The sequence below is a fragment of the Megascapheus bottae genome, chromosome 5 (genome assembly GCF_031878675.1).
Source record: "Megascapheus bottae isolate mThoBot1 chromosome 5, mThoBot2.hap1, whole genome shotgun sequence".
NCBI classification, from domain to species: domain Eukaryota; kingdom Metazoa; phylum Chordata; class Mammalia; order Rodentia; family Geomyidae; genus Megascapheus; species Megascapheus bottae.
The window spans coordinates 7,067,422-7,090,078 of NC_143513.1; the positions used below are offsets into that span (position 1 = coordinate 7,067,422).

Genomic DNA, 22,657 nt, shown 5'->3' on the forward strand with positions numbered 1-22,657 from the left:
GCCGCCGCGTCACGTGGTTCCGGGCCGGGTGACGCCGAGCCGGCGATTCCCAGGCGGCAGCGCGGCCACCGAGCCGGGCTGAAGCTAGTGCGGCGGCCATGTTTGTTAAGGGCACCGGGATGCTCCGAGTGCGCCTTCTTTCTTTCTAAAGACAATACGACCTGGACGGGCTGGACTGGAAGCCCTCCACACCGAAGCACTTCCCCCTGATCCGTGCATGGCGTGCTGGCTGCCCGAAATCTTTTATCATTTTTCTTGGACTGGTCCTGGTGCCATCCCTTCCCTTAGCTTCCGTGCGCAGGACTTGAGCCGCAGCTCCACCTCCGGCTGCTTGGGTGGTTTAGAAGTTTCCCACCCCGGCTGGTTTTGAACCTCTGCCTTCAGATCTGTTTCCTGAGTAGCTAGGATTACACTGGCACTGGGTGATAAAGGCAATTTAAAATGTTACGGAAAACGTCCAGTTGAAATTACTCGTATGTATCCTGCCCTCTTCCCAGACCCAAACTAAATGAAAGGAAGGGAATGCTAAGGGGAAGAAACCCAGACAAACACAATGGAGATGAGGAGTACAAACTAGGCACATTGCGCTTACTGTGTGGACAGCACTGTTCTAAATGGTTTAATGCACACAATTGAGTCCTCTTAACCTAAAAGGTAGATGCACACTTCACATATAATTGATCCAGAGAGGCCCAGACAGCTTCCATATGGAGAAAATTGCCTGCAGAGGGGTATATTAAGCAAATTATTCAGAAAGCAGAATCCCAGAAAGGACTGAAAATGTAGACTGCTTAATAGTCTAAGTGAGGGCAAACCCCAGGTCCTCTCTTTTATCCAAGGTAGGGAATTAGGATTCCAGACATAAGGCCCAAGAGAAGACAGAAAACTGTAGCTGGGTCCAATCAATGTCAGCTACCTTTTCTTCCCTTTATTATATAGCATCCAATAAGAACCTTCATGAACTTTTGTCGTAAATTTATATACCTGTATAGTTCCTTAATTTGTGCAATTTTGGCACTCCTCAGATTTTAATAGTGGACATTAGTGAGGGTCTAAGCAACTTATATGGCTTAGCTACCAGAGCATTATCAAATTAGTCCTTAGACTATTCCTTTTAATTACTTCACTTTCTACTGTGCTACACCATACTGTGATCAAATGAGACTACACAGACATCTCAGGTGTCTTCTGTCTCTTTAAAATGCTTCTGTCAGGGTCGGGAGTTTGGCCTAGTGGTAGAGTGCTTGCCTAGCATGCATGAAGACCCGGGTTCAATTCCTTGGTACCACATACATAGAAAAAAAGCTGGAAGTGGTGCTGTGGCTCAAGTGGTAGAGCTCTAGCCTTGAGAAAGTCCAAGGACAGTGCTCAGGCCCTGAGTTCAAGCCCCACAACTGGCCAAAAAAAAATGCTTCTGTCAGGGCCAGGAGTTTGGCGTAGTGGTTAAAGTGCTTGCCTAGCATGCATGAAGACCCGGGTTCAATTCCTTCGTACCACATACATAGAAAAAAGCCGAAAGTGGTGCTGGGGCTCAAGTGGTAGAGCTCTAGCCTTGAGAAAGTCCAAGGACATTGCTCAAGCCCTGAGCTCTAGCCCAGGACTGGCAAAAAAAAAAAAAAAATGCTTCTGTCACCCATAACCAGATGAAGTGTGATGGTGATGGCGGTTTAACTGTTAACCCTGTCAAAATGTTCCAGAGGCTTTAGTTAACTAAACTCAACAAAGCCTCTATCAAAATCTCTTGACCTACATTTAATTCATGTTATTGTCTGTATCCTTCATGTTGGAACAAACAATGACACACTTACAATCTCTGTTCTGTTCAAAATAATGTTATAGTTCTTCCAACCCAAGATACCTGCCTGAGTGGGGCACAGGCAAATGAATTTTTTTTTGGCTCATGGGCTTCAACTCTGGGCCTGGGCGCTGTCCCTGAGCTCTTCAGCTCAATGCTACCAACCTGCCCCTGAGGCTGGGCCTGAGTGTTGTCCTGGATTTCTTTAGCTCAAGGCTATTGCCTTACCCTTTGAGCCATAGCCCTATTTCCCATTTTCTAGTGATTAATGGGAGATAAGAGTCTCATGGTTTGATATTTAGTGTCCAGGCTGGCTTTGAACCATGATCCTATCTCAGCCTCCAGAGCTAGGATTACAGGCGTGAGCCACCGTGCCCAGCCTAAGAAACAACTTTTTCACACAGAAAATCTAAGTTCAAATCCTCTATCACTACCTAATTGCATCCAAGGGCCTTCTTTACAGTTAAGGTTCTGATGAAAGGAGATCACAGTAATAAAAGAGAGCCTCACTACACATATGCACCTTCAACATTTACTATTAGTATTTATTTCCTTCAATTCAAAAGGGCTGGGTGCCCGTGGCTCACACTTGTAATCCCAGCTACTCAGGTGGCTGAGATCTGAGGTTCACAGTTCAAAGACAGCCCAGGCACTAAAGACTATCAGATTCTTATCTCCAAAAACCAAAAGTGATGTTGTGGTCAAAATGGTAGAGGGCTAGCTAGCCTTGAGCTGACGAGCTCAGGGACTGCAGCCAGGTCCAGAGTTCAAGCCCCATGGTCCAAAAATAAAAGTAATGCTCTAATTTCCAATAAGCTCACCTACTTGTGACAGTGAAACCCAACAGGAACAAGCAAACCGCGGTGTCACCCATATGCACCACAAAGGTCTAGTATACCACACAGGGCCCTCTAGATCAGGGCCCAGTGCCCATACAGGATCACACTTGTGAATTCAGTTATTCCTAGTTCTAAGGGAAGTGATATTTGTCAAAATCAGCAGTTTATAGAAACACAGGTAGAATCTACAAATGGGACCACACAATCTGCCTTATATACAAAGTTCTTGGGAACTATGGAGTTATCTTGTCATTTGACTTTGCCAGAGGTTCCAGAAATAACCTGATAAAAAGTCAGAAATAAATTGTTCAACTTTACTCCTAAAAAGGTGGAAAATGGATTTAACTGTTTATTTATGATTTGTGTCATTTTAAAAACATCAGTCCATTAAACCATGTAGAAATAAGTATGCAAAAAGTATTCGAAACAAAACATACTTTAAATATGTTTACATAGATTGTGTGAAATCCTGGGCTGTTCAGCCCGTTCTCTTATGCAATGGCGGCCAGGTAATCCTTCACCTCCGTGGGGGTGAGCCTCCGAAAGCCCGCCTCGTTGCAGATCCCAACCTCAATGTTATCTTCTGTCATCTGCCCTTCAAAGCTTTCCTGCAGATGAAGGAGGAAAAGTTAGCTTTCCAGGTGTTTCATTATAAAATCATTATAAATCCAGTTGACAGATGTGTGGGGCTAACCTTTAGGGTTAAGATGGCTGTATGAATGGCATCTTCAAGTTCCAGATCTTCATTGTATCTAAAGAAAAAAAAATTTAAAGGACAATGACTTCATGGCAACATTATATTCTTTATGGCTATTTTAGAAGTGAATCTAAAGCACTCAAAAACATTCTAATTATACATTAATTCCATAATCAACTCATTGAGACAGAGACCCCAAATAAGGCAATTCTTTGGTGCTCAGACCCCAACATTAGAACATTATGAAAAGAAACGTAATTCTGAAATGAGTTTATTTAGGAAACTTCTCGGGTAGAAATACTTTCCTATAATTATACAAATTAAAAATAAAACAAAAATCAAGCAATAGTTGAAATCTGTCTGTCCTTCCCATCTGCTGGTACTGGGATTTGAAACTCAGGGCCTTTTATAGTCACTTGACCTTTTTGCTCAAGGCTAGTGCTCTACCACTTATACCATACTTCTACCTCTCACTTTTTGCTGGTTAACTGGAAATAAGACTCTCAAGAATTTTTCTGCCCAGAATGGCTTTGAACCTGGAAGCCTCAGTGTCTTGAGTAGCTAAGGGAGTCACCAGCACCTGCATGAAATCTTTTATTCTCACAAGTTATAACATATGAAATGTTTGGAACACTCAGTAAATATGACCCCAAGATCAAGCAAGTTGAAGTTCTTTGTTAACCTTCACATCGAGGGTGAGCCATTAAAAGCCTATAAACAATATTCTTGGCGATAGGCCAGGCATTTCTAGAGGAGTGCACTGAGTCTGGAATGCAGATGGAGTAGGTAAATGGCTTGCTGCGCTCAGCTCTAACAGCATGGTTTACAGTGCTCTGTTCTGTCAAGCACACATACCAACATGAACCATGACCTGCACCATGATGGTGCAGACCTGTAACCCAATACCCAGGAGGACAGGCAGGTAGGAGAACTGACGTTTGAGGCAGGCCCCAGGCGTAAAATGCAGGACTCTATCTGGAAAATAGCTAAGACAGAAAAGGGCTGGAAAGGGCTGGGGCTGGGGCTCGAGTACAATGACTAGCACGAGGCGTCGAATTCAAACACCAGAACCGAAAATAAAAAGCAAAATCTACAAAACTTACCAAGATATTTATGCTTTGTACTTAATCTGCTCAACATTTATAGAGAACTGCGATTGCCACACAATTTGCATTTCATCTGCTCAACATCACATACTTGGTTTAACAATCCTTTCATTGCCACAGGCAGTAGTTACTGTTAGAGCCTTTCCAGTTTTCCCTACTCTAAGTACAATTTTATTTTGAAATGGTGGGAAAAAAAACGTAAAAAAAAAAAAAAAAAAAACCCCATCTTTTAGAAAACAATCTGAAGTATATAGAAGGGTTTATTTTCCTCACAGGTCCAAACACTCTTACATCCATGAAATGAACAGTCTGAAGAGTGCAGAAAACCATGAGGCCACTGTGTCAAACTAAGCTGGAAACTACCTACCTCTTCTCTAGGAACGTCTTCCCATTCACGTAGTTCTTCCCCATCGCTGTGGCCTTCCAGGCGAAGTAGGCTCCCTAGGAACGGAGGGGAAGAGGCTCAGTGCGAACACTCAGTCAGTACCACCCTGCCACATACCTTGGTAATTGGCCTCAACAGAACACGTACTGAGAGGGAATAGAAATGCCACAGAATAGGTTATTTTTTTTTAACTTTTTTATTGTTGAGGTAATGTATAGACGAGTTACAGTAACATTCGCCAGATAGTAGGTCTATTACTTCCCACACACTGATACCCCTTTTCTCATGTTTTTGTCCTTGTTCCTGTTCCCCACCCCCCTCCCAAACATCTTGTTTCCCCCTCTAGAATAGGTTATTTTTTAACTTCAGTTTTTTTAGTGCCATTTACCATGGGGAGGTTTTGTAAAAAAAAAAAACAACAAAAAAAAACCTAACAAGGACAGGGAGGTTGGCAAAGCCAAAAAGTAAGAGCTCAATGAATGCAAAAGATGTAAAAAACCTATCACTGAAAACTACTGATCAATTCATCATTACTGAATAAACTAACAAGACAGAGTTTCATTAAAAACATTCAAAAGCGGCCGGGAGTTTGGCCTAGTGGTAGAGTGCATGCCTAGCATGCATGAAGACCCGGGTTCAATTCCTCGGTGCCACATACATAGAAAAAAGCCGGAAGTGGTGCTGAGGTTCAAGTGGTAGAGCTCTAGCCTTGAGAAAGTCCAAGGACAGCGCTCAGGCCCTGAGCTCAAGCCCAGGACTGGCAAAAAAAAAAAAAAAGGGGTGTGTCATTGGGTTCAGAAGCCTAGAGATGGGCTATCAGAGATTCCAAAATGTTTCTGTGAGTTAAGCACCAACCAACCTCAATATTGTTCTTTTGCCTTTTAAATTAGTAAGGTGAGAGTACCAGGTTTGTATCTGGTGAACTTGCAATTATATGGTATTTCATGAAAGATCAATTATTAGTGAAGGACCTATCTTTCCTCCCCACCCACCACCCCAGGTCCTCTGCTGGCAGGTCACTCCGAACTTGGTTTAGCTGAGAGTTTCCTGACCACCGGGGGATTCCATTCTGGGCCTGGCCCCCTCACCCTGAGCCTTCAGAGACCATGGCCTGTTCTGTACTGTTCTGTATTTCTGTTGACTGGTTAGACACCAACTCCACCTTCTTGAACCACCTCTAATCCCATGGGAAGGTTGCCTGCCCCTGGTTGTTCCTCAATGAACAGCTCTCCACTATAGTAATGAAGAAGACCAGTCTGTTCTCTTTCCACTTTCCTAACAACCAGTGCTCCATTTTATTTTTTTCTTAAGGTTCTTCTCAGTAAATGGGACAGTGTGGAGTGATTCTCACTCTGGAAAGACTTCCTAACCCAGCCACTGAACTGCTGCTTTACCAGCCACCTAAGATATTAACCATGGTCAGATCCTATGCCCCGATTCAAAACAGTGAGTTTTCACTCTCACAAAAGAAAATGACTCAGCACTGCCCTCACTGCCCTCCAGACTCACCCAACCCCCAGCACTGTCCTCCAAGTCCACCTCTTTAACTGCAGCATTGCCCACAGAGAAAATGAGATTTGGTAACAACTACTTCAACAAGTTATTCAAGTTTAGGACATTAATGAAGCAGACAGGAAAATTGAGGGCAGAACTCATCTGGTTGGAGCTTCCTTAGAAGACCGAATTACCAAAATTCTAAGTGTGCACATTTGAGCTACTTTATACTTTCTGAAATCTAAATGAAAACAAAGCATAGAAAATGCTATTGCACCTATGTCTTTATACTTCTATTTTCATTAGATATTCCAAGAGCAATTTTAACAAGTCCTTCAGAAATACCTAATGATACTTACAGATGGATCGGACTGGAATAAATATGGTCGTCCTTCATTCCAACCACAAATAAGTAAAGAAACTCCAAATGGCCGAACACCTCTGCAGGAAAGAATAAGAGATTATTTGCTATCCTCATGGGGTCCAAATCCTCCTCAGGTAAGAGATAATCAATACTCTCAAGTACAACAAATGACAAAGTAGGTAGAGTTAGACTAGTAACTTAATTTTTCTACAGGAATCAATCAAAATAAATTCTCACTAAGGAAGTGAGAGAAGGTTAAATAACGTTGGCTTAGTGAAGTGACTCCTTTATAGGGTCTGTCTCCCCAGGATCAAGAAGGCTGGCACCTGGTGTCACAAGGAGAGGGGTGGATGTTTGAGCAGTGGGACCTAGTACAGGGTAGTGGGAGTGGATTGATGCCGTTCTTAGAGTAAGTCAAGTTTTGTAGGAGACGATTAGTTCTGGAAAGAGCAGCTTTTAAACAGACAAAATCAGCCCTTTCCCATTTTCTTGCACCATATGATCCTTTGTTCAAGGGATCTGGCCAGGTAATGCGTCTTCCAGGAGGTCCTTTCCAGAAGCAGATCTTCAGAATTGTGAGCTGAATAAACCTCTTTACTTTGTAAAGTATCTAGCCAGTATCCTGGCCACTTTGCTAGAGCAACACAACGTAACTGCATACTTCTAATCTAAACATAATAGGACTACTAGCAAAGCTTGGAGTAACATTTTGTGTCCTAACCAACACAGTTATACTGTATTGCATTTCTACTGGGTTAATCTATCAACAGATACCTTTAACTGTCCTCCTCACGTCTGAATTTATGAACACAACAAATTTAAAGCCTTTGTTTTCCTATGAGCTCAGTGTCTCATGTTGGTGGAAAGGTAAATGCAGAGGCAGCAATGGCTATTGGCCCCATAGGTGCTTTAATCACTGAGAAAGGCAGTGTTTACCTAAAAGCTGCTTTCTGCAGCTGCATGACTGAGAAAACATGTTTTTTTTTTTTGGCCAGTCCTGGGACTTGAACTCAGGGTCTGAGCACTGTCCTTGGCCTTTCTCAAGGCTGGAGCTCTTTACCAATTGAGGCTCAACACCACTTCTGGCTTTTCCTATGTATGTGGTAATGAGGAATTGAACCCAGGTCTTCATGCATGCTAGGCAAACACTCTACCACTAGGCCAAACTCCTGGCCAAAGCACTTTATTTTCTCTTAAATAGATATTCTAGATCAAGATCAGAAACATACATCACAGTGACTTTCATAAGTCTTCTATTTATGCATTCACTCTTTCTTTCTTAATGTTTTCATGGTTTTTCCTCCTCTAACTCATGACCCATTTCAAGTACTAAAAGCAACTTACCCAGACTGAGTGTATTCTTGCATCACAGAGGCTACTCTCTGAACCAGCTGAGCCGTGGGAATGGGTTCTTGGTAAACGAGATAGTATTGCTGGGCAAGCTTTCGAGCCCTGTGCACAAGCACTCTTAACAACCAAGAAGAAAAAAGAAGATGTAGTCAGATCTCAGATGCTCTTCCTCTCCGATACATGCAGCACAAGCTAACCTGTGTTTCCACCCTCTCTTAGTGCCAGTCCTGGGGCTTGAACTCAGGGCCTAAGTGCTATCCCAGAACTTTTTTGCTCAAGCCTAGTACTCTATCGCTTAAGTGATAGCTCCACTTCTGGCTTTTTGGTGGCTAACTAGAAATAAGAGTCTCATGGAGTTTTATGCCTGGGCTAGATTTGAACTGCAATCCTCAGATCTCAGCCTCCTAAGTAGCTAGAATTATAGGTGTGAGCCACCAGCACCCGGTGCTGACCTGTATCTTTAACAACTACCTGCTCAGTCTTACTCTTACATGGGACCAGTTGCTTTAAAAGAAACTATCAGTGCATCACAGAAGGATTGGATGGTAGGCGACAGACAAGAACAAAGCAAAAGGAACAAAGTGCAGCCTTGGGGACGAGTCAGACTACAAGTAACGAATTCAATGTGCAACACAGGAGCTTTATTTCCTTCCAGGGCATCTGCAAGTTTGCTCTCCTAACCCAGAGAAGCTGGCTTTTCATTTTATATTTCACCCCAGACAGACACACACAAACACACAGATCTCTGGCATGTTTTTTTTTCTTCATATTGTCTTAAATTTTGTTTATATTTCAGGTTAAGTGTAGAGGTTAAGAAACCACTTTGGGGGCCAGGAGTTTGGCCTAGTGGTTAAAGTGCTTGCCTAGCATGCACGAAAACCCAGGTTCAATTCCTTGGTACCACATACATAGAAAAAAGCCAGAAGTGGTGCTGAGGCTCAAGTGGTAGAGCTCTAACCTTGAGAAAGTCCAAGGACAGTGCTCATGCCCTGAGCTCAAGCCCAGGACTGGCAAAAAAAAAAAAAAAAAAAAAAAAAAAAAAGAAACCACTTTGGGAAGCCGGGCGATGGCTCCCGCCTGCAATCCTAGTTATGCAGGAGGCTGAGATGTGAGGATCAAGGTTCAAAGCCAGACCAGCACAAAAGGACCTGAGACTCTTATCTCTAATTAACCTCTAGAAAACGGCTCAAGGATAGGGCAGTAGCCTTGAGCTGAAGAGCTCAGGGACAATGCCCAGGCAAGTTCAAGCCACATGACCCACAAAAAAAATTATAAAAAAGAAAAAAGAAACCACTTTTAACTTAAAATATAAAATTTGTTAAAAAAATAAGAATATAGTATAGAATTCACTTTTATCTACTCAGATATGACTAAACTGAAATTGAGATGGACACAAATCTCTTGTGAACTGGACTTCCTCCCTAACCCTTCTTTCTGAGTCTGCACTGTCAGTGACCATTCATTGAGGCACCATTCTGTACAGCAGTAATAGGGTCTGCTGTGGTAAGGACTGGTCACGTTCCAGGGACCTTGAGGGTTTCTCCTTGCTCACTAAAGGGAAATTGGCTCTATTACGCTCCACCAAACCACAAGTAATACATAATTTTTTAACTTATTAAATGACAAACATATACTGGCCAGATGTCTGATATGACTGATGCACTCCCTTCCTGTGAAATAGAGAGGAGTGGAGATAATTTCTGACAAGAACAGAAGTAAAGGCATGAGATAGTTCTGGGTGGTGAGTTTTCACTGCCTGGTACTTTAAAAGGTGATGTAACAAGAACAGCATCTCTCTGATCATTTGTAAAGTACGTAAGGGAACCCAAATACCCTTTACTCCCGGTCCTTGGGTGGCAGAATACGGAGAGTCACATGGCCAGAAGGAAAAGTCTAGAAAAACAGTGAAGAGTAGCCACTATAGAAATCTCATCTAAGGAACACAGCTTTAACTTCTTTAAAGTAACCTACACATTACCTTCAAATAGGCTTCCAATGAACAAGTGAAAAAAAAATTAAAGGAGTTGGACTGCCCCTCAACACGGATTATGAGCCATTCAAGATGGTGGAGAGACCGTGGCAATATGAAATACCTGTAGTCGGGGCCCATGCCACTGTACACCAAGCCGATATGTTTGGTGATCGGCTCCACCTTGTGGACACTTCGTTCGTCATACAGGATGGATTTCTGCTTCTTCTCAGTTGCTAAAACCACACCATTCGCAGCTAAAACAAAGCAAAAACAGATCTTAACACTGAACCATGGAAAGCTTTCTGATTACAGACATACGAACAATACAAACACACTGTTTTCTCTACATCATTCAACCTTCCTTCTGAATTCTCGTATCAAAATTCTGTAAGGAACAATAAACCAATGTTTCCCTCACTGATTGTATATAAAAGACATTTGTGAGTTTGCAGGCTTTATAAGAACAGACTTCTGCCAATCTGCTAACTGTTCTAGTAACGTGAGATATGTGCTATAGACTTTTTCTTTTCTAAGGAAAGAAATAATTATAACATCCTTACATTTGTTTTGTTTTGTCAGATCTGGGGCATGAACTCAGGGCCTGGGCACTGTCCTTGCACACTTTTTGCTCAAAGCTAGCACTCTGCCACTTGAGCAACAGCACCACTTCCGCATTTCTTGTGTATGTGGTACCGAGGAATAGAACCCAGGGCTTCATGCATACTAGTCGAGCACTCTACTGCTAGGCTACACTCCTGGTCACTACATTGTGTTTTATATTTGACTCCTCCCTAATTATAGGAAGGATAACTACAGACCAATCAATGGAAAAGCAAGAATACTCAACTTTCTGAATGGTAAAGACTACTTATTCCTGGCTCGTCACAAGTAGATAAAAGGCCCTCCTTTTACTTTCAGAAACTTTAATCACCTCAGTAGGCTAATTACTGTTCTTTTTTACACTTCAAACTACTGCAAATTAACAACAGCAAAAAAAGGCTGTTAGAAACCATGCTACCACCACTATTACTTGGGAATTACAATAGTCACCTTTAATTCCTACAGAAGGGGCTCCTCCAGCTACTGCAGCCAACGCATATTCAATCTGGACAAGTTTTCCGGATGGGCTGAAACAAGAAACAGGTATTTGCTCACTAATCAAGCCCTAAACAATAGCTGGCCTTTGTAATCTTGTTTACAAACAAGTTCCCACAGTGAAGTAAACATACAGCAAAGCCCTAATTCCCTTTTCCTGGGTTCTGTCCACCATTCAGAGCGGCAGTGTCACAACTGCCTTTCTGCCACTTACCAACCCTGTGACTTATACAACCCACATATATTCCATTCCTTTTCTCATCTCATCATATATGGGACAGATCTAGTCCCATGAGTTTGATCTCCAAATTACTACTAGACTTGTCTTTCATGTCATACTTTATTTTATTTGGGTTTGAACTTAGGGCTTCATGCTTGCTGTGTTTGCTTGAGGACAGATGGTGTTCTACCACCTAAGTCAAGCCTCTAGCCTAGCTTTTTGCTTGTGAATTAGAACTTCTTCTTTTCTGTCCAGGCTGACTTTGAACCTTGATCCTCAGATCTTAGCCTACTAAGAAGCATGTATTCATAAGTGTGAAGGATGTAAAACTGAACCCAGGTCATGACTCAGTTGGAATTAGTTGTTAAATGTCAAAAACCAACCTAATCATTTTAAATGGGGGAAAAAAATATACAAATGAAAGTAATTTGTTCAAAGTGACACAGCTAGAACCATAAATTCCTCCTCACTACTAAAACGATAATCATACATTCTAGAAGGCCATCTGTTTTAGCTTTGTACAATTACAGGGGTTCTTTTTGTCATCTAGGTCTAAACGTGCACCAATTTGGTGCTCTCTTCCTGGCCTTGTCTCCTTAGCAAACAGCTCATTTTTCCCTCTACACTCCTATGCCTACAGCCTCCTGAACTTACCCTGTGGCATCACACTGCAGCTATTTTTTTTTTTTTTGATTGTAGATGCCTTCCTTCACATGTAATCTCTGTTCCATTAGCTTCTAGCACAAAAGTACTAGGAATCCATAATCATGCAGTGGACAAGACATGTTTCTACCCATTTAAGAAATACATCTAAGATCAACAGTTTAATGATTCAATATTAGCTGATTCCAGTGGAATGACATTAATTAGCATCAAGCATTTTATATTGGAAAGTTAAGGCTGAGCTTTTAAATCTTTTTTTTTTTAAAGTCATTATTATATCAGTAATCGTCATCCTTTTCTGAAACCATCCATCTTTCAATTAGTCTTCTCTAGCACAGTGAACTTTGGACAACACTTCAAGTCTCATGTTCTTTCTTTCCAGAATCACCTGTGCATCATCATTGACCATCAGTACTTCATGAACTTCAGAACAAATATCTACTACAGTCAACAATACCCCTACCCACTCAGAGAGCAATGGTGTCTCCACCTGCCAGATGAACTAGATTTCCTCTTTCTCACCCCTACTGAAATCCCATAACTTTTCATGTAAAATAAAAACTCACTAGGCCTCACAGACCGACCCTGCATGCAGGCACTGTATAACAGCATATCCTGTCAACAGCTTTACCCCAAATCTTCAAACTGCTGGCTCTTCTTCCAATCTCAAAGCTCATCCCCAAATATAGGCTTTTCCTTACTACCAATGTAAATATGCTTTTCACTTTTTATCTTGATGTACTAGAGTTTAAACTCCAGGGCCTTGTCTTGTCAGGCAAGTTGCCACTGGAGCCACATCCCTGTTCTCTTCTTTCATCTTGTACAGTAAAGTTCCTGAACAACAACAAAACTTTTTTTTAACAAAACATTTTTGTTAGTAGGTATCAGTTAAGTTTGTTCATTTGTCAATATCCTCAGACAAATGTAAAATACAATACACGCGCCAGCTCCACCTCTAGTATCTTTCACTATCAAGTTTAGTTCTAACTACAGAGTTCAGAACAATACTTTCTTTTTTGCTAAAACAGGTTGAAGCTATCGTATTTAGAAATCTAAAGGACAGTTACAACAAAAAGATTGAATGGCTTGGTGATACATTTATTTCACATTTCAGTTTTACTAAGACTACACTACTACACTGTTTTTGTTTTTTTTCCTTTCTTTTTCTTGGTGGGTCATGGGGTTTGAACTCAGCTTGGGCACTGTCTCTGAGCTCTTCAGCTAGAGGCTACTGCCCTATCCCTGGGCCTGGACATTGTCCCTCTGCTCTTCAGTTCAAGGCTACTGTCCTACCCTGAGCCAAGCCCACTTCCCATTTTCTAGGGGTTAATTGGAGATAAGAGTCTCAAGTCCTTTTGTGCCCGAGCTGGCTTTGAACCTTAATCCTCAGATCTCAGCCTTTGAGTAGCTAGGTTTACAGGCATGAGCCACTGCACTCGGCTCTTTTTCCTTTCTTTAAAATATACTAGGTTTGTAATTCAAGGCCCTGTCTGCACATGCTTGGTTTGGTGACGTTCTACTATTTAAGCTACACCTCCAGCCCTACCTTTTGCTGGTTATTTTGGAAATGAAGGGAGATTTTTCTTACTGACTTTTCTGCCTGGAAGGCCTTGAACTGCCCTCTTCCTGCCCCCATCTCAGCCTCCAGAGTAACTAGGATTATAGACCTCAACAAGGGGATGCCAACCTCTTACATATTTTTAGATATCAAAGACTACCCATCTGAATAGTAACTGCCTCAAACGTTTCACTTTCTCTTACTGTATAAATGAAATCTTTAACTGCAGAATTAAATTTCATTCAAAGATGACAAAAAACAAAATCACACACCCTTACTTCTAATTGAAAATTGCCAAGAGGTGCTCCCCCCCCATAAGTATATACACACCACACACATATGTATTCACATAACATATAAAGTAAATTGCATTCTGTCATCCACACGAACTCAGTTTGAATGTCAACTCAGCTACTCACGGACAAGTTAGTTTATTCCAGCTGTGATTAGCACATCTGTTAACACGTTGAGATAATTTTCATCACAGGAGGTAGTAAGAAGCAATAGTTAAGTTACACAGTCAAGATTCAACAAGTTAGATCCCTAACGCTTTCAGGACTCAGACAAGATAACAGCTACAGGCTACACTGCCAATCCTTAGGAAAATGATTATGTTATGACTGATTCTAAAAATCTTTCTGTGGTGACCCCCCCCTTTTTCTTTAACTCTGAGAACAAGAGCATACTTTTTCTCTTGAGCTCCTTGCAGAAATAAGGGAAGAGTGTAACATCTTTGTAAAGCAGGACCTCCACGCTCCCCCCTTCCAAAGCCACACGCAGGTGTCAAGGGAAGAGGACACAAAACCCGGATAGAAAAGAAGCGCCTTTTATTATTCTGTAGACTTCACGTTAAGAAACTGAAAGCGACAACTTTCACAGGCACCAGTGCCAAGCCAACAATGAAACTCACACCTAACTGTAAAGTCTCCCCCCACCACCAAAAATTTAAAAAAAAAAAAAAAAGCGATCGTTTTGCCCCGAGATTCAGATTTTAAAACCTCCCGGCCCGAGGCCGGCCTCCGGGGGGCCGGGAAGCAAACCCCGCGCTTTAAATGGGCGGCCGTCTCCCCAGGCCTCCGGGGGAGCGCGAAGGCCCGGCGCGGGGCCGCCCGGCCCTCAGCCCCGACCCCTCGTTCAGCCCGGGCCTCTAGTTGGTCCAGGGCCCCCCGTTGGGCGCTTCTCAGGCCTCCCGGGCGCCGGCGCCTCACAGGCTCGGGCCGGCTGAGCAAATGACTTTGCAAAGCTGTATCTCCACCTCCGTCGCTGCTGGGCCGAACGGAAGCCTCAAGCCAGAGCCAGGACAAACAAGAATGGAGTTCGGGTGCGTTCCTGCAACCCTCGCTCCTGGGATCATTTAAGGGGGGACAGGGGGTCCTTTCCATACCTGAATGTAGTCAGCGAAAAGCTGTAACCCCGCTCCGCCATCTTTACCCGGAGAGCCACAGGACATCCGCACACATGCGTACTGAAGCCGATTTCTTTTGGTTTCCCCGCCCTATCCTTCCTCGTCTCTCTGTGATTGGAGAAAAATCAGAGGCTCTGTCAGTGCATCTTGGGAGTTGTAGTTCCTTTGTCCGCATTTGCGCCACTCTGGGACTGTGCGCATGCTCCGGCAGGCGACGGGACTCAGGTCGGCGAATTCTGTCTTCCGGCGGAGGAGATGGCGTCCTCCGTGCTCCTGGTGGTGTTTCGGCCGTGGCCCACGGGTGGCGGTCTACTCCGAAACTGTTGGAGGCTGCTGCAGGGGAAACTTCAGCAGAGCTGGCCAAGCGCTCCCAGCCCTCCGTGGGGTAGGTGACGGAAGATCCCGGGGAGTGGATTGAGGAGGGGACCCGGCCCGCGGCTTCGCGCTCTGGTTGAGGCCTGGTGCGGGGGGACGTCTTCGTGACGCGAGCCGCCAGGTCTGCCGGGCGCCTGCAGCTCGCGCCTGTCGTCCTACCTACTCAGGAGGCCTAGATCTGAGGATGCCGGTTCGAAGCCTGCTGTGGCGGGAACGTCCAAAGCCCGGAAGTGGAGCTGTGGCTCAAGTGGTAGAGTGCCAGTTGTGCGTGGACAAGCTGAAGGACGACGCCCAGGCCTTGAGTTCAAACCCCAGGACCAGCCCCCACACACAGACAATAACAGCATACCCCAACCTGTCAGCTCGCCCATGAATCGTTACGCACCTTTACCAAAGAACTGACAAGAATAGTTGGTGTGTGTATTAGTTCAACGTTTCGGAGTCTTGCCTACAGAGACTAGGAGACCGAGTTCCTATCTTTTGTGGGTAGTATTTCACTGGAATGGCCTCTGATTCCCAAGAGAAGACCCTTCTGAGTACAGCTTTACAGTGCTAAGCTCTTTTAAGTAAATGCAAGAGAGTTCCAGTGTGTATCAAGTGTGTGTTGACCAGAGCAAAAGTGTAAGCTTTCCTGACAGCATGACACTTTGTTAGGTAATTTTAAAGGGAACTGAGATTATCCTGGGGACAGGTGGAATGCCTCCAGTAGCATCCTAGAAGTCACTTCTTTCTACAGATGTTTGGACAGTTGTCATACATGTACTGTTCAGAGGTTCTCCACATAAACAAGGCCCAGTCTAGGAACTTCTTGACTCCTCTTCCTGAATGCAGTTTGTTCACCTCCGCGATGGGTGTTTCAGGTCTATGTAGATCAATTCTGATTTTGGTTTTGCGTGCAGGAACCAACTTCCATTAGAAGTACATTGGGTTTCAGCCTGTCTTCAGTTTTTTTTTTTTTTTTTTGTGGGTCATGGGGCTTGTACTCAGCCTGGGTGTTGTCCCTGAGCTCTTCGGCTCTAGGCTACTGCCCTACCCTTGAGCCAAGCCCCACTTCCCATTTTCTAGAGGTTAATTGGAGATAAGAGTCTCGGATCCTTTTGTGCCTGGGCTGGCTTTGAACCTTGATACTCAGTGGCCTCCTCGGTAGCTAAGATTACAGGCGTGAGCCACTGCACCAGCAAACTGTCTTCACTTTGACACTCGCAAAGAATCCCAACAGTGAACTTCTATATACGTATATATCCAGAAAATATGAACCACTGTATGCCAAACACTTACACATTTTCTCCTTGGATTTCTTGGGATAATCTTTGCTCAGTCCTGTTAGATTTCTCCACTTTGCAATTAAAAAAGGAAGCTCAGAGGGGTTATAGAGCCTGCTGTTAACCACTGGGATATGTTTTAACAGTTTAGGACTGTTGAATACATAAAGTTTTTAGGTATGTACTTCTGTGAGTTCTTAACATTTAAAGAAGTAGTACAAGTCTGAAAAATAGCAAAGAATAAAGGAACCTCTGATTTTATAAGCAGTTTAGAAGAGGAGAAGCAAAATATTGAGTTGTGTGTAATACCATAATCCAGGCATTCAGAGGCTGAGGCAGTAAAATGGAGAACTTAAGGCCAGCTTGGACTTACAGTGAGACCCATTGTCAATCCCTTTCTCCTCTCAGGAAAAAAAATGAAGCATTGATAGGTGAATCAGTAATCATATACAAGTGGTGATCTAACATTTTTCTTCGAGAATAGACAGGAATCAAATGTTAAAGGAGTTTAATGAACTAGAAGACCTATGAAGTTAAGTAATAAAGGATCCTACCTATTTGAATGTTAGTAATATATTCTTCACGACCATCTGTGCTTCATACTCTTTCAGTTTGCCTGATCGTCTGGTGCAGTACCACTTGAGCCACACCTCCAGCCTAGCTTTTTGCTGATTGTTTTAGTGGTGGAGTTTCACACACTTTTCTGCTTAGGCTAATTTCAAGCCTTAACCTTTGAATGTCCTCTCCTGAGATTACTCCTTATAGACATGAACCACCAGTGCTCAGCTTGAAATATTATTTTAAAAGGTGAGTACAGCCAGGCTCTGGTGGCTCACACTTACAATCCTAGTTACTCAGGAGGCTGAGATTTGGGGTTGTGGTTTGAAGCCAGGTCAGGCAGGAAAGTCCATGAGACTTTCATCTCCCATAAACTACTTAGAAAAGGCTGAAAGTGGTGCTGTGATCCAAGTGGTAAAGCACTACCCTTGAGGAGAAGCTCAAGGATACTGCTCAGGCCCTGAGTTCAAGCCCCAGGATCAGCAAAAAGCAAAAAACAAGGTCAGTGCAGAGTTTTATCAGTGCAGGTAAAAAGTGAATTTATAGGGAACGTATTGTGTACCATATGGAATGTAAACAGTTGAATGATTTGAGTTGTTTTGTGTTCTAAGATTAGCACTTGCTGACCATTTTAAATTCATGTTTAACTCAAGTCCCATGTTGCATGAGGAGAGAAAAATCAATACAATTTCACTTAAGTGAGTTCTAATAAGGAATTTTGTGTTTAAAATACCTTTTTGTGGCTCAGATCTGGTGGCTCACTATTGTAATCAGGGGGCTTAGACCTGAGGATCTTGAAGCTAGCTTGAACATACAAATTCATAACTCTTATTTCTAAGTAACCAGCAAAAAGAACTGGAGGTGTGGCTCAAGTGTTAGAGCACTAACCATGAGTGAGGCCCTGAACTGAAGCACAGAGCATGACTGACAAAAATGAATGAGTAAATAAATATTTGCCTTTTGGAACTGAAGGATGGCTCAAGTAGTAGAGCACTTGCCTAGTAAGCATAAGAAATGAGTGAATGAATGAATGGTCTTTTCTGTGAGCTTTAGTGTTTAATAGCTAAGGTTCTCTGTTGACTGTATTTGCCATCACAGTTGATTATTTAGGAGAGTTATGTCTATAGTCATTGTGGATCTAGAATCATGTGTCTTCTTTTTTTTTTTTTTTTTTTTTTAAATCTTTCAGGCCCTGCATTAGCAGTCCAGGGTCCAGGCATATTGACAGAGCTAGCAAATGATCCCAGTGTCAGTAAGGAGAGTCCCAGCCTTTTGGATAGTGTCCTTTGGATGGCGGCTCCCAAAAATAGGCGCAGCATTGAAGTTAACCGGTGTAGAAGAAGAAATCCTCAAAAGCTTATTAAAATCAAGGTAATGTGCTCATTTTTGTGTGTTTTTCTTCACATCTGTCACCAGATACCCTCGTGGTATATTTATATAGTCCTTGCATAAATTAAATCTTGAATACCCACTAAAGCATATTCAAGGAAGAAGTTTGGAGATTGGACCGAGGAGTTGGAAAGCCCACACAACTAAATTTGAGTAGTATTAGTCGTAAACTGTGACTTGGACTACAAATGAGTGAACAGGGCTGGGATGTAGATCAGTGGCAAAGCAACTTCTTGTGTTTGATCTCCAGCACCAAAAAAGAAGAGAATAAATAAATAAATAAAGTTAGAAAAAATAGCTGGGCATTGCTGGCTCATGCCTATAATCCTAGCTACTCAGGAGGCTAAGATCTGAGGATCGCAGTTCCAGGCCACGCATGGCAGAAAAGTCCCAGTGAAACTCTGATCTCCAATTAACCACTCAAAAACCAGAAATGGCTCTGTAGCTCAAAGTGGTAGAGCGCTAGCCTTGAGCAAAAGAGTTTAGGGATAGCACCCAGGCCCTGAGTTCAAGCCTTATAACCAACCTCCTCTCCCTACTCCCCCCCAAAAAAGAGTAAACATAAAAAAGAATTTGTTCACCTGGGTGCCACTGTCATACCTGTAACCCTAGCTACTGAGGAGGCTAAGACCTGAAGATTCTGATTTAAAGCCTGTCTGGACAGGAAAATCTGGAAAGCTCTTAACTCCGGTTAACTAGCAAAAAGCTAATAGTGGATCCATGGCTCAAATGGCAGAGTTCCAGCTTTGAGTGAAGAAGCTAAGGGACAGCACCCAGATGCTGAATTTAAAATCCAAGAACCAGCTCGCTCGCTCTCTCTCTCTCCCTCTCTCTCTCCCTCTCCCCCTCTCCCTCTCTCTCCCTCTCTCTCCCTCTCTCTGCTTCTCTCCCCCTCCCCCCTTCTTCCCCCTCCCCCTCTCTCCCTGTCTCTCCCTCCCTTTCTGTCTGTCTCCCTCCCTCCCTCCCCCCCTCTGTCCCTGCCCTCCCCCATCTCTCTGTTCTCTGTTTCTCTCTGTCTCTGTCTCTCTTTCTCTCTCACACACACAAATCCAAATAATAAACTGCCCACTCAGCTAATAGCATAACATGAGTGCTTGCACAGGCCCTTGGCTCAATCCCCAGGACTCTAAAGAAAAGCAAGACAGGGACCCACACTCTTTTCTGGAAGATGCTGTCTCTACATTATTACCTTCAGACAGCAAAGGATTATAGTGTCTTGCCTCTGCACTGTTAATTTATTTCTTGATCACTTACACCTCAGTTACTATTTCCTGTGGCATTCTGTAGTAGCATCCTTGCATAGGTGAAATGCTAGAATAGATATTTTGCATTCACTGTTAGATACACAGAACCTGAGCTGAACTCTACTACTGACATAGGAATAGGGTGACATTAATCTAGTACTAAAAAATACTTTTCAGATCTCTTAAAACTTAGCTTGGAGGGCTTTTGATTTTAGGAAAGAGAACCAGCATCAATCTGTCATATAACTTCTCTGACTGCTTTGCTTTTGTTTTCTGGTTTGAATTATTGCCAGCTATATGTAGTACATGGTTTTGAGTACTTTCGTCATGAAAAGAAGACACTATGGATGTCTCTTCATCCTTCCTTGGACATACTCTGACTCAAGTTGAAGCCATTTAACTTCAGAATTACATCAGGTGTGCTAGGTGTGGTGCTTCCTACCTACAATCCCAGCAGGATCTCAGGTTCAGAGTCATTCTACATAGTGAGACTTGATCTCTTAAAAGAGAGAGAGAGAGAGAGAGAGAGAGAGAGAGAGAGAGAGAGAGAGAGAGAGAGAGAGAGAGAGAAGTGTGGTGTAGTATACTCGCCTGACATGCACAATGCCCTGGGTTTGATTCCCCAGAACCATATACACAGAAAAACCCAGAAGTGGTGCTGTGACTCAGGTGGCAGAGTACTGTTCTTGAACAAAAAAAGTGTCCAAGACAGTGCCCAAGCCCTGAGTTCAAGCCCCAGGACTGGCCAAAAAAAAAGCAGCTACGTTGATAAACCTGAGTTTTAGTACTATTTTTTTTTTCCAAGTTAGGGTTCAGTGCACCAGTTAAAGTGCTGTTGAATTTCCTGCAGAGGACCTCGCAGAGATCTGAAATGTAATCCTGCCTCATTGATGATAATTTTGTTGTTTGTTGTTTTAAAGAACAATATAGATATCTGTCCTGAATGTGGCCACCTGAAACAGAAGCATGTCCTCTGTGGCAACTGCTACGAGAAAGTACGCAAGGAGACTGCAGAAATACGACGACAGATTAGGGAACAGGAGGGAGGCCCCCTTAAGGCTCCTACCGTGGAGACTGTGGTGCTGTATGCGGGAGAAACACCATCTGAACAAGATGGGGGAAAGAGGATCATCGAACGAGACAGGAAGCGCCAATCCTGGTTCACCCAGAATTGATATCAATTCATAGTAAAATATCACTCCTGAAACAGGAGACATCTTTGTGTCCGTGTTGTTAGTGCCCCTTTTTAAATCACCAGTCTAGTTAAAAACATACCTTATGACCAGATTTATGTGAGGTCATTTGAAAATTGTGTCACTGGGAAATCTGAAAACAAAAAACTTGAAAATTTGTAACAAGGGCTTCAATATGGTGGCTCTTATCTATAATCCCAGCACTGAGCAGCCTAAGATTGGAAATACTGAATTTGAGTCCAGCTTTGATTGTAGCAAAACTCTGTCTCAAAATGACAGTATCCTAGTAGGAGTTACACATTTAGATGTGGCTCGGTCTCCAGTACCACAAAAAAAAGGAGACAATGTTATGGTATATTTTGACTCTGGCTTCATTTGTTTTCTAGTGGCTTTTTTAGACAACATTCCTTAACAGAAGTCAGGATTGGGGGCTTAGCGACTCAAGAAACTTAGATTTGGTATCAGAGGTATGGAGGTGTGGTTCAAATGGTAGAGAGCCAGCTGGGCAACAATTTGCTTGTTGAGTTTGCTGTTTTTGACTCATCTACAACAAGGGGCATCTGCGTTGGCAGTGCTTAAAGCAAGCAGAGCTGGTGATACTCCTTCCATCTTCCCAAGGCAGCTTTTTATCTTACCAGGAACATTCCTTGCAAACCCCAGGGTCTTCTGCTGCCCCCACTGACCTCATGCTCACTCTGCATTTTTTTTTTTTTTTTTTTTTGTGGGTAATGGGGCTTGAACTCTACCTGCGCACTGTCCCTGAAATCTTCAGCTCAAGGCTACCACACTGCCCCCGAGCCAGGGTGTTATCCCTGAGCTTTTCCGCTCAAGGCTGCCACCCTACTCTTGAGCCAAGCCCCACTTCCCTTTTTCTGAAGGTTAATTGGAGATAAGAGTCTTAGGTTCTTTTGTGCCCTGGCTGGCTTTGAACCTTGATCCTCATATCTCAGCCTCCTGAGTAGCAAGGATTACAGGTGTGAGCCACTGTGCCAGCTCATTCATTCCGCATTCTTAAAGTTGCTAGTGAGAGTGTTAAATGAAGGAAAACCAGAAGACCAACATGTTCATGTCTCAAGAACCCTGGCAATAGATCCTGGAGCCAGCTTGCACAGTTCAGCAGCCATCACCCTGCATCTTCGCTAGGGGGCAGCAAGTGAACTGAAAGGAGAGTCTTAGCAAATGGAATAATAAATTAGTCCAGTAGTGCAAGGGCCATTGTTTGCTCCCACTAGTGCTGTCAGTGTGTGACAAAGGGATGGGGATTACAAGGAAAGGAGGAGAAAGGGTTGCTGCTAGGCAGAGTGAAGGCCCAGCATGCTTGGGCTTCTCTTCCTCGCTCTTTCCCTATACAAGTGTTCCCTGGCCTTCTTCCCACCATGTGCCCTTGGGCTCATAAATCCCCAAGAGCATTTTCTGGATAGAAAGTACAGGATGCTACTGCTGTGTGTGTTATCTCCCAAAGTCGTACTAACATTTTGGAGGCTACAAAGAAGTACTTTTCTCATTCATGGTACTCTAGTAGTTCCAGCCAGGAGTAATTTCTTTGCATCCTTTGGGATCATTAGGCAAGATGTAGTCACTATTGATTGTCTGGGGAGGTGGGAAGCTGCTGGATTATCTTGAGTAGAAGTCTCAGACAATGCTCACTGTTTCCATCAGACACAGGAAGAAAATTGGATTTTGATTAAAGAAT

At 43.3% G+C, this 22,657-nt stretch overlaps 2 protein-coding genes across 2 annotated transcripts; one reads left to right on the forward strand and one right to left on the reverse strand.

Moving 5' to 3' along the window:
• Positions 1-2,959: 2,959 nt before the first annotated feature.
• Positions 2,960-15,031, reverse strand: Psma2 (proteasome 20S subunit alpha 2). Its single transcript, XM_090332618.1, has 8 exons — positions 14,923-15,031; positions 11,053-11,129; positions 10,124-10,256; positions 8,025-8,147; positions 6,676-6,757; positions 4,805-4,878; positions 3,329-3,386; positions 2,960-3,242 (listed from the first exon to the last, which is right to left on the reverse strand). The coding sequence occupies exons 1-8, from the start codon at positions 14,961-14,963 to the stop codon at positions 3,126-3,128; spliced, it is 705 nt and encodes a 234-aa protein (XP_090188744.1). The 5' UTR covers positions 14,964-15,031; the 3' UTR covers positions 2,960-3,125.
• Positions 15,032-15,159: 128 nt separating this feature from the next.
• On the forward strand, positions 15,160-20,983 carry Mrpl32 (mitochondrial ribosomal protein L32). The gene is made up of 3 exons (XM_090332619.1): positions 15,160-15,328; positions 18,328-18,509; positions 20,692-20,983. Exons 1-3 carry the CDS (start codon positions 15,199-15,201, stop codon positions 20,944-20,946), a joined length of 567 nt encoding a protein of 188 aa, XP_090188745.1. The 5' UTR covers positions 15,160-15,198; the 3' UTR covers positions 20,947-20,983.
• The last annotated feature ends 1,674 nt before the right edge of the window (positions 20,984-22,657 follow it).

Excerpts from the sequence above, each read along its gene's own strand:
- Psma2 (XM_090332618.1), bottom strand. The coding sequence starts at position 14,963 with ATGGCGGAGCGGGGTTACAGCTTTTCGCTGACTACATTCAG. Across the intron at positions 10,257-11,052 it reads CCCTTCTGTAGGAATTAAAG|CTGCGAATGGTGTGGTTTTA; the intron begins GTGACTATTGTA and ends GCTTTGTTTTAG. Across the intron at positions 8,148-10,123 it reads GGCATGGGCCCCGACTACAG|AGTGCTTGTGCACAGGGCTC; the intron begins GTATTTCATATT and ends TTGGTTGTTAAG.
- Mrpl32 (XM_090332619.1), top strand. The coding sequence starts at position 15,199 with ATGGCGTCCTCCGTGCTCCTGGTGGTGTTTCGGCCGTGGCCCACGGGT. Across the intron at positions 15,329-18,327 it reads CGCTCCCAGCCCTCCGTGGG|GCCCTGCATTAGCAGTCCAG; the intron begins GTAGGTGACGGA and ends TAAATCTTTCAG. Across the intron at positions 18,510-20,691 it reads AAAAGCTTATTAAAATCAAG|AACAATATAGATATCTGTCC; the intron begins GTAATGTGCTCA and ends GTTGTTTTAAAG.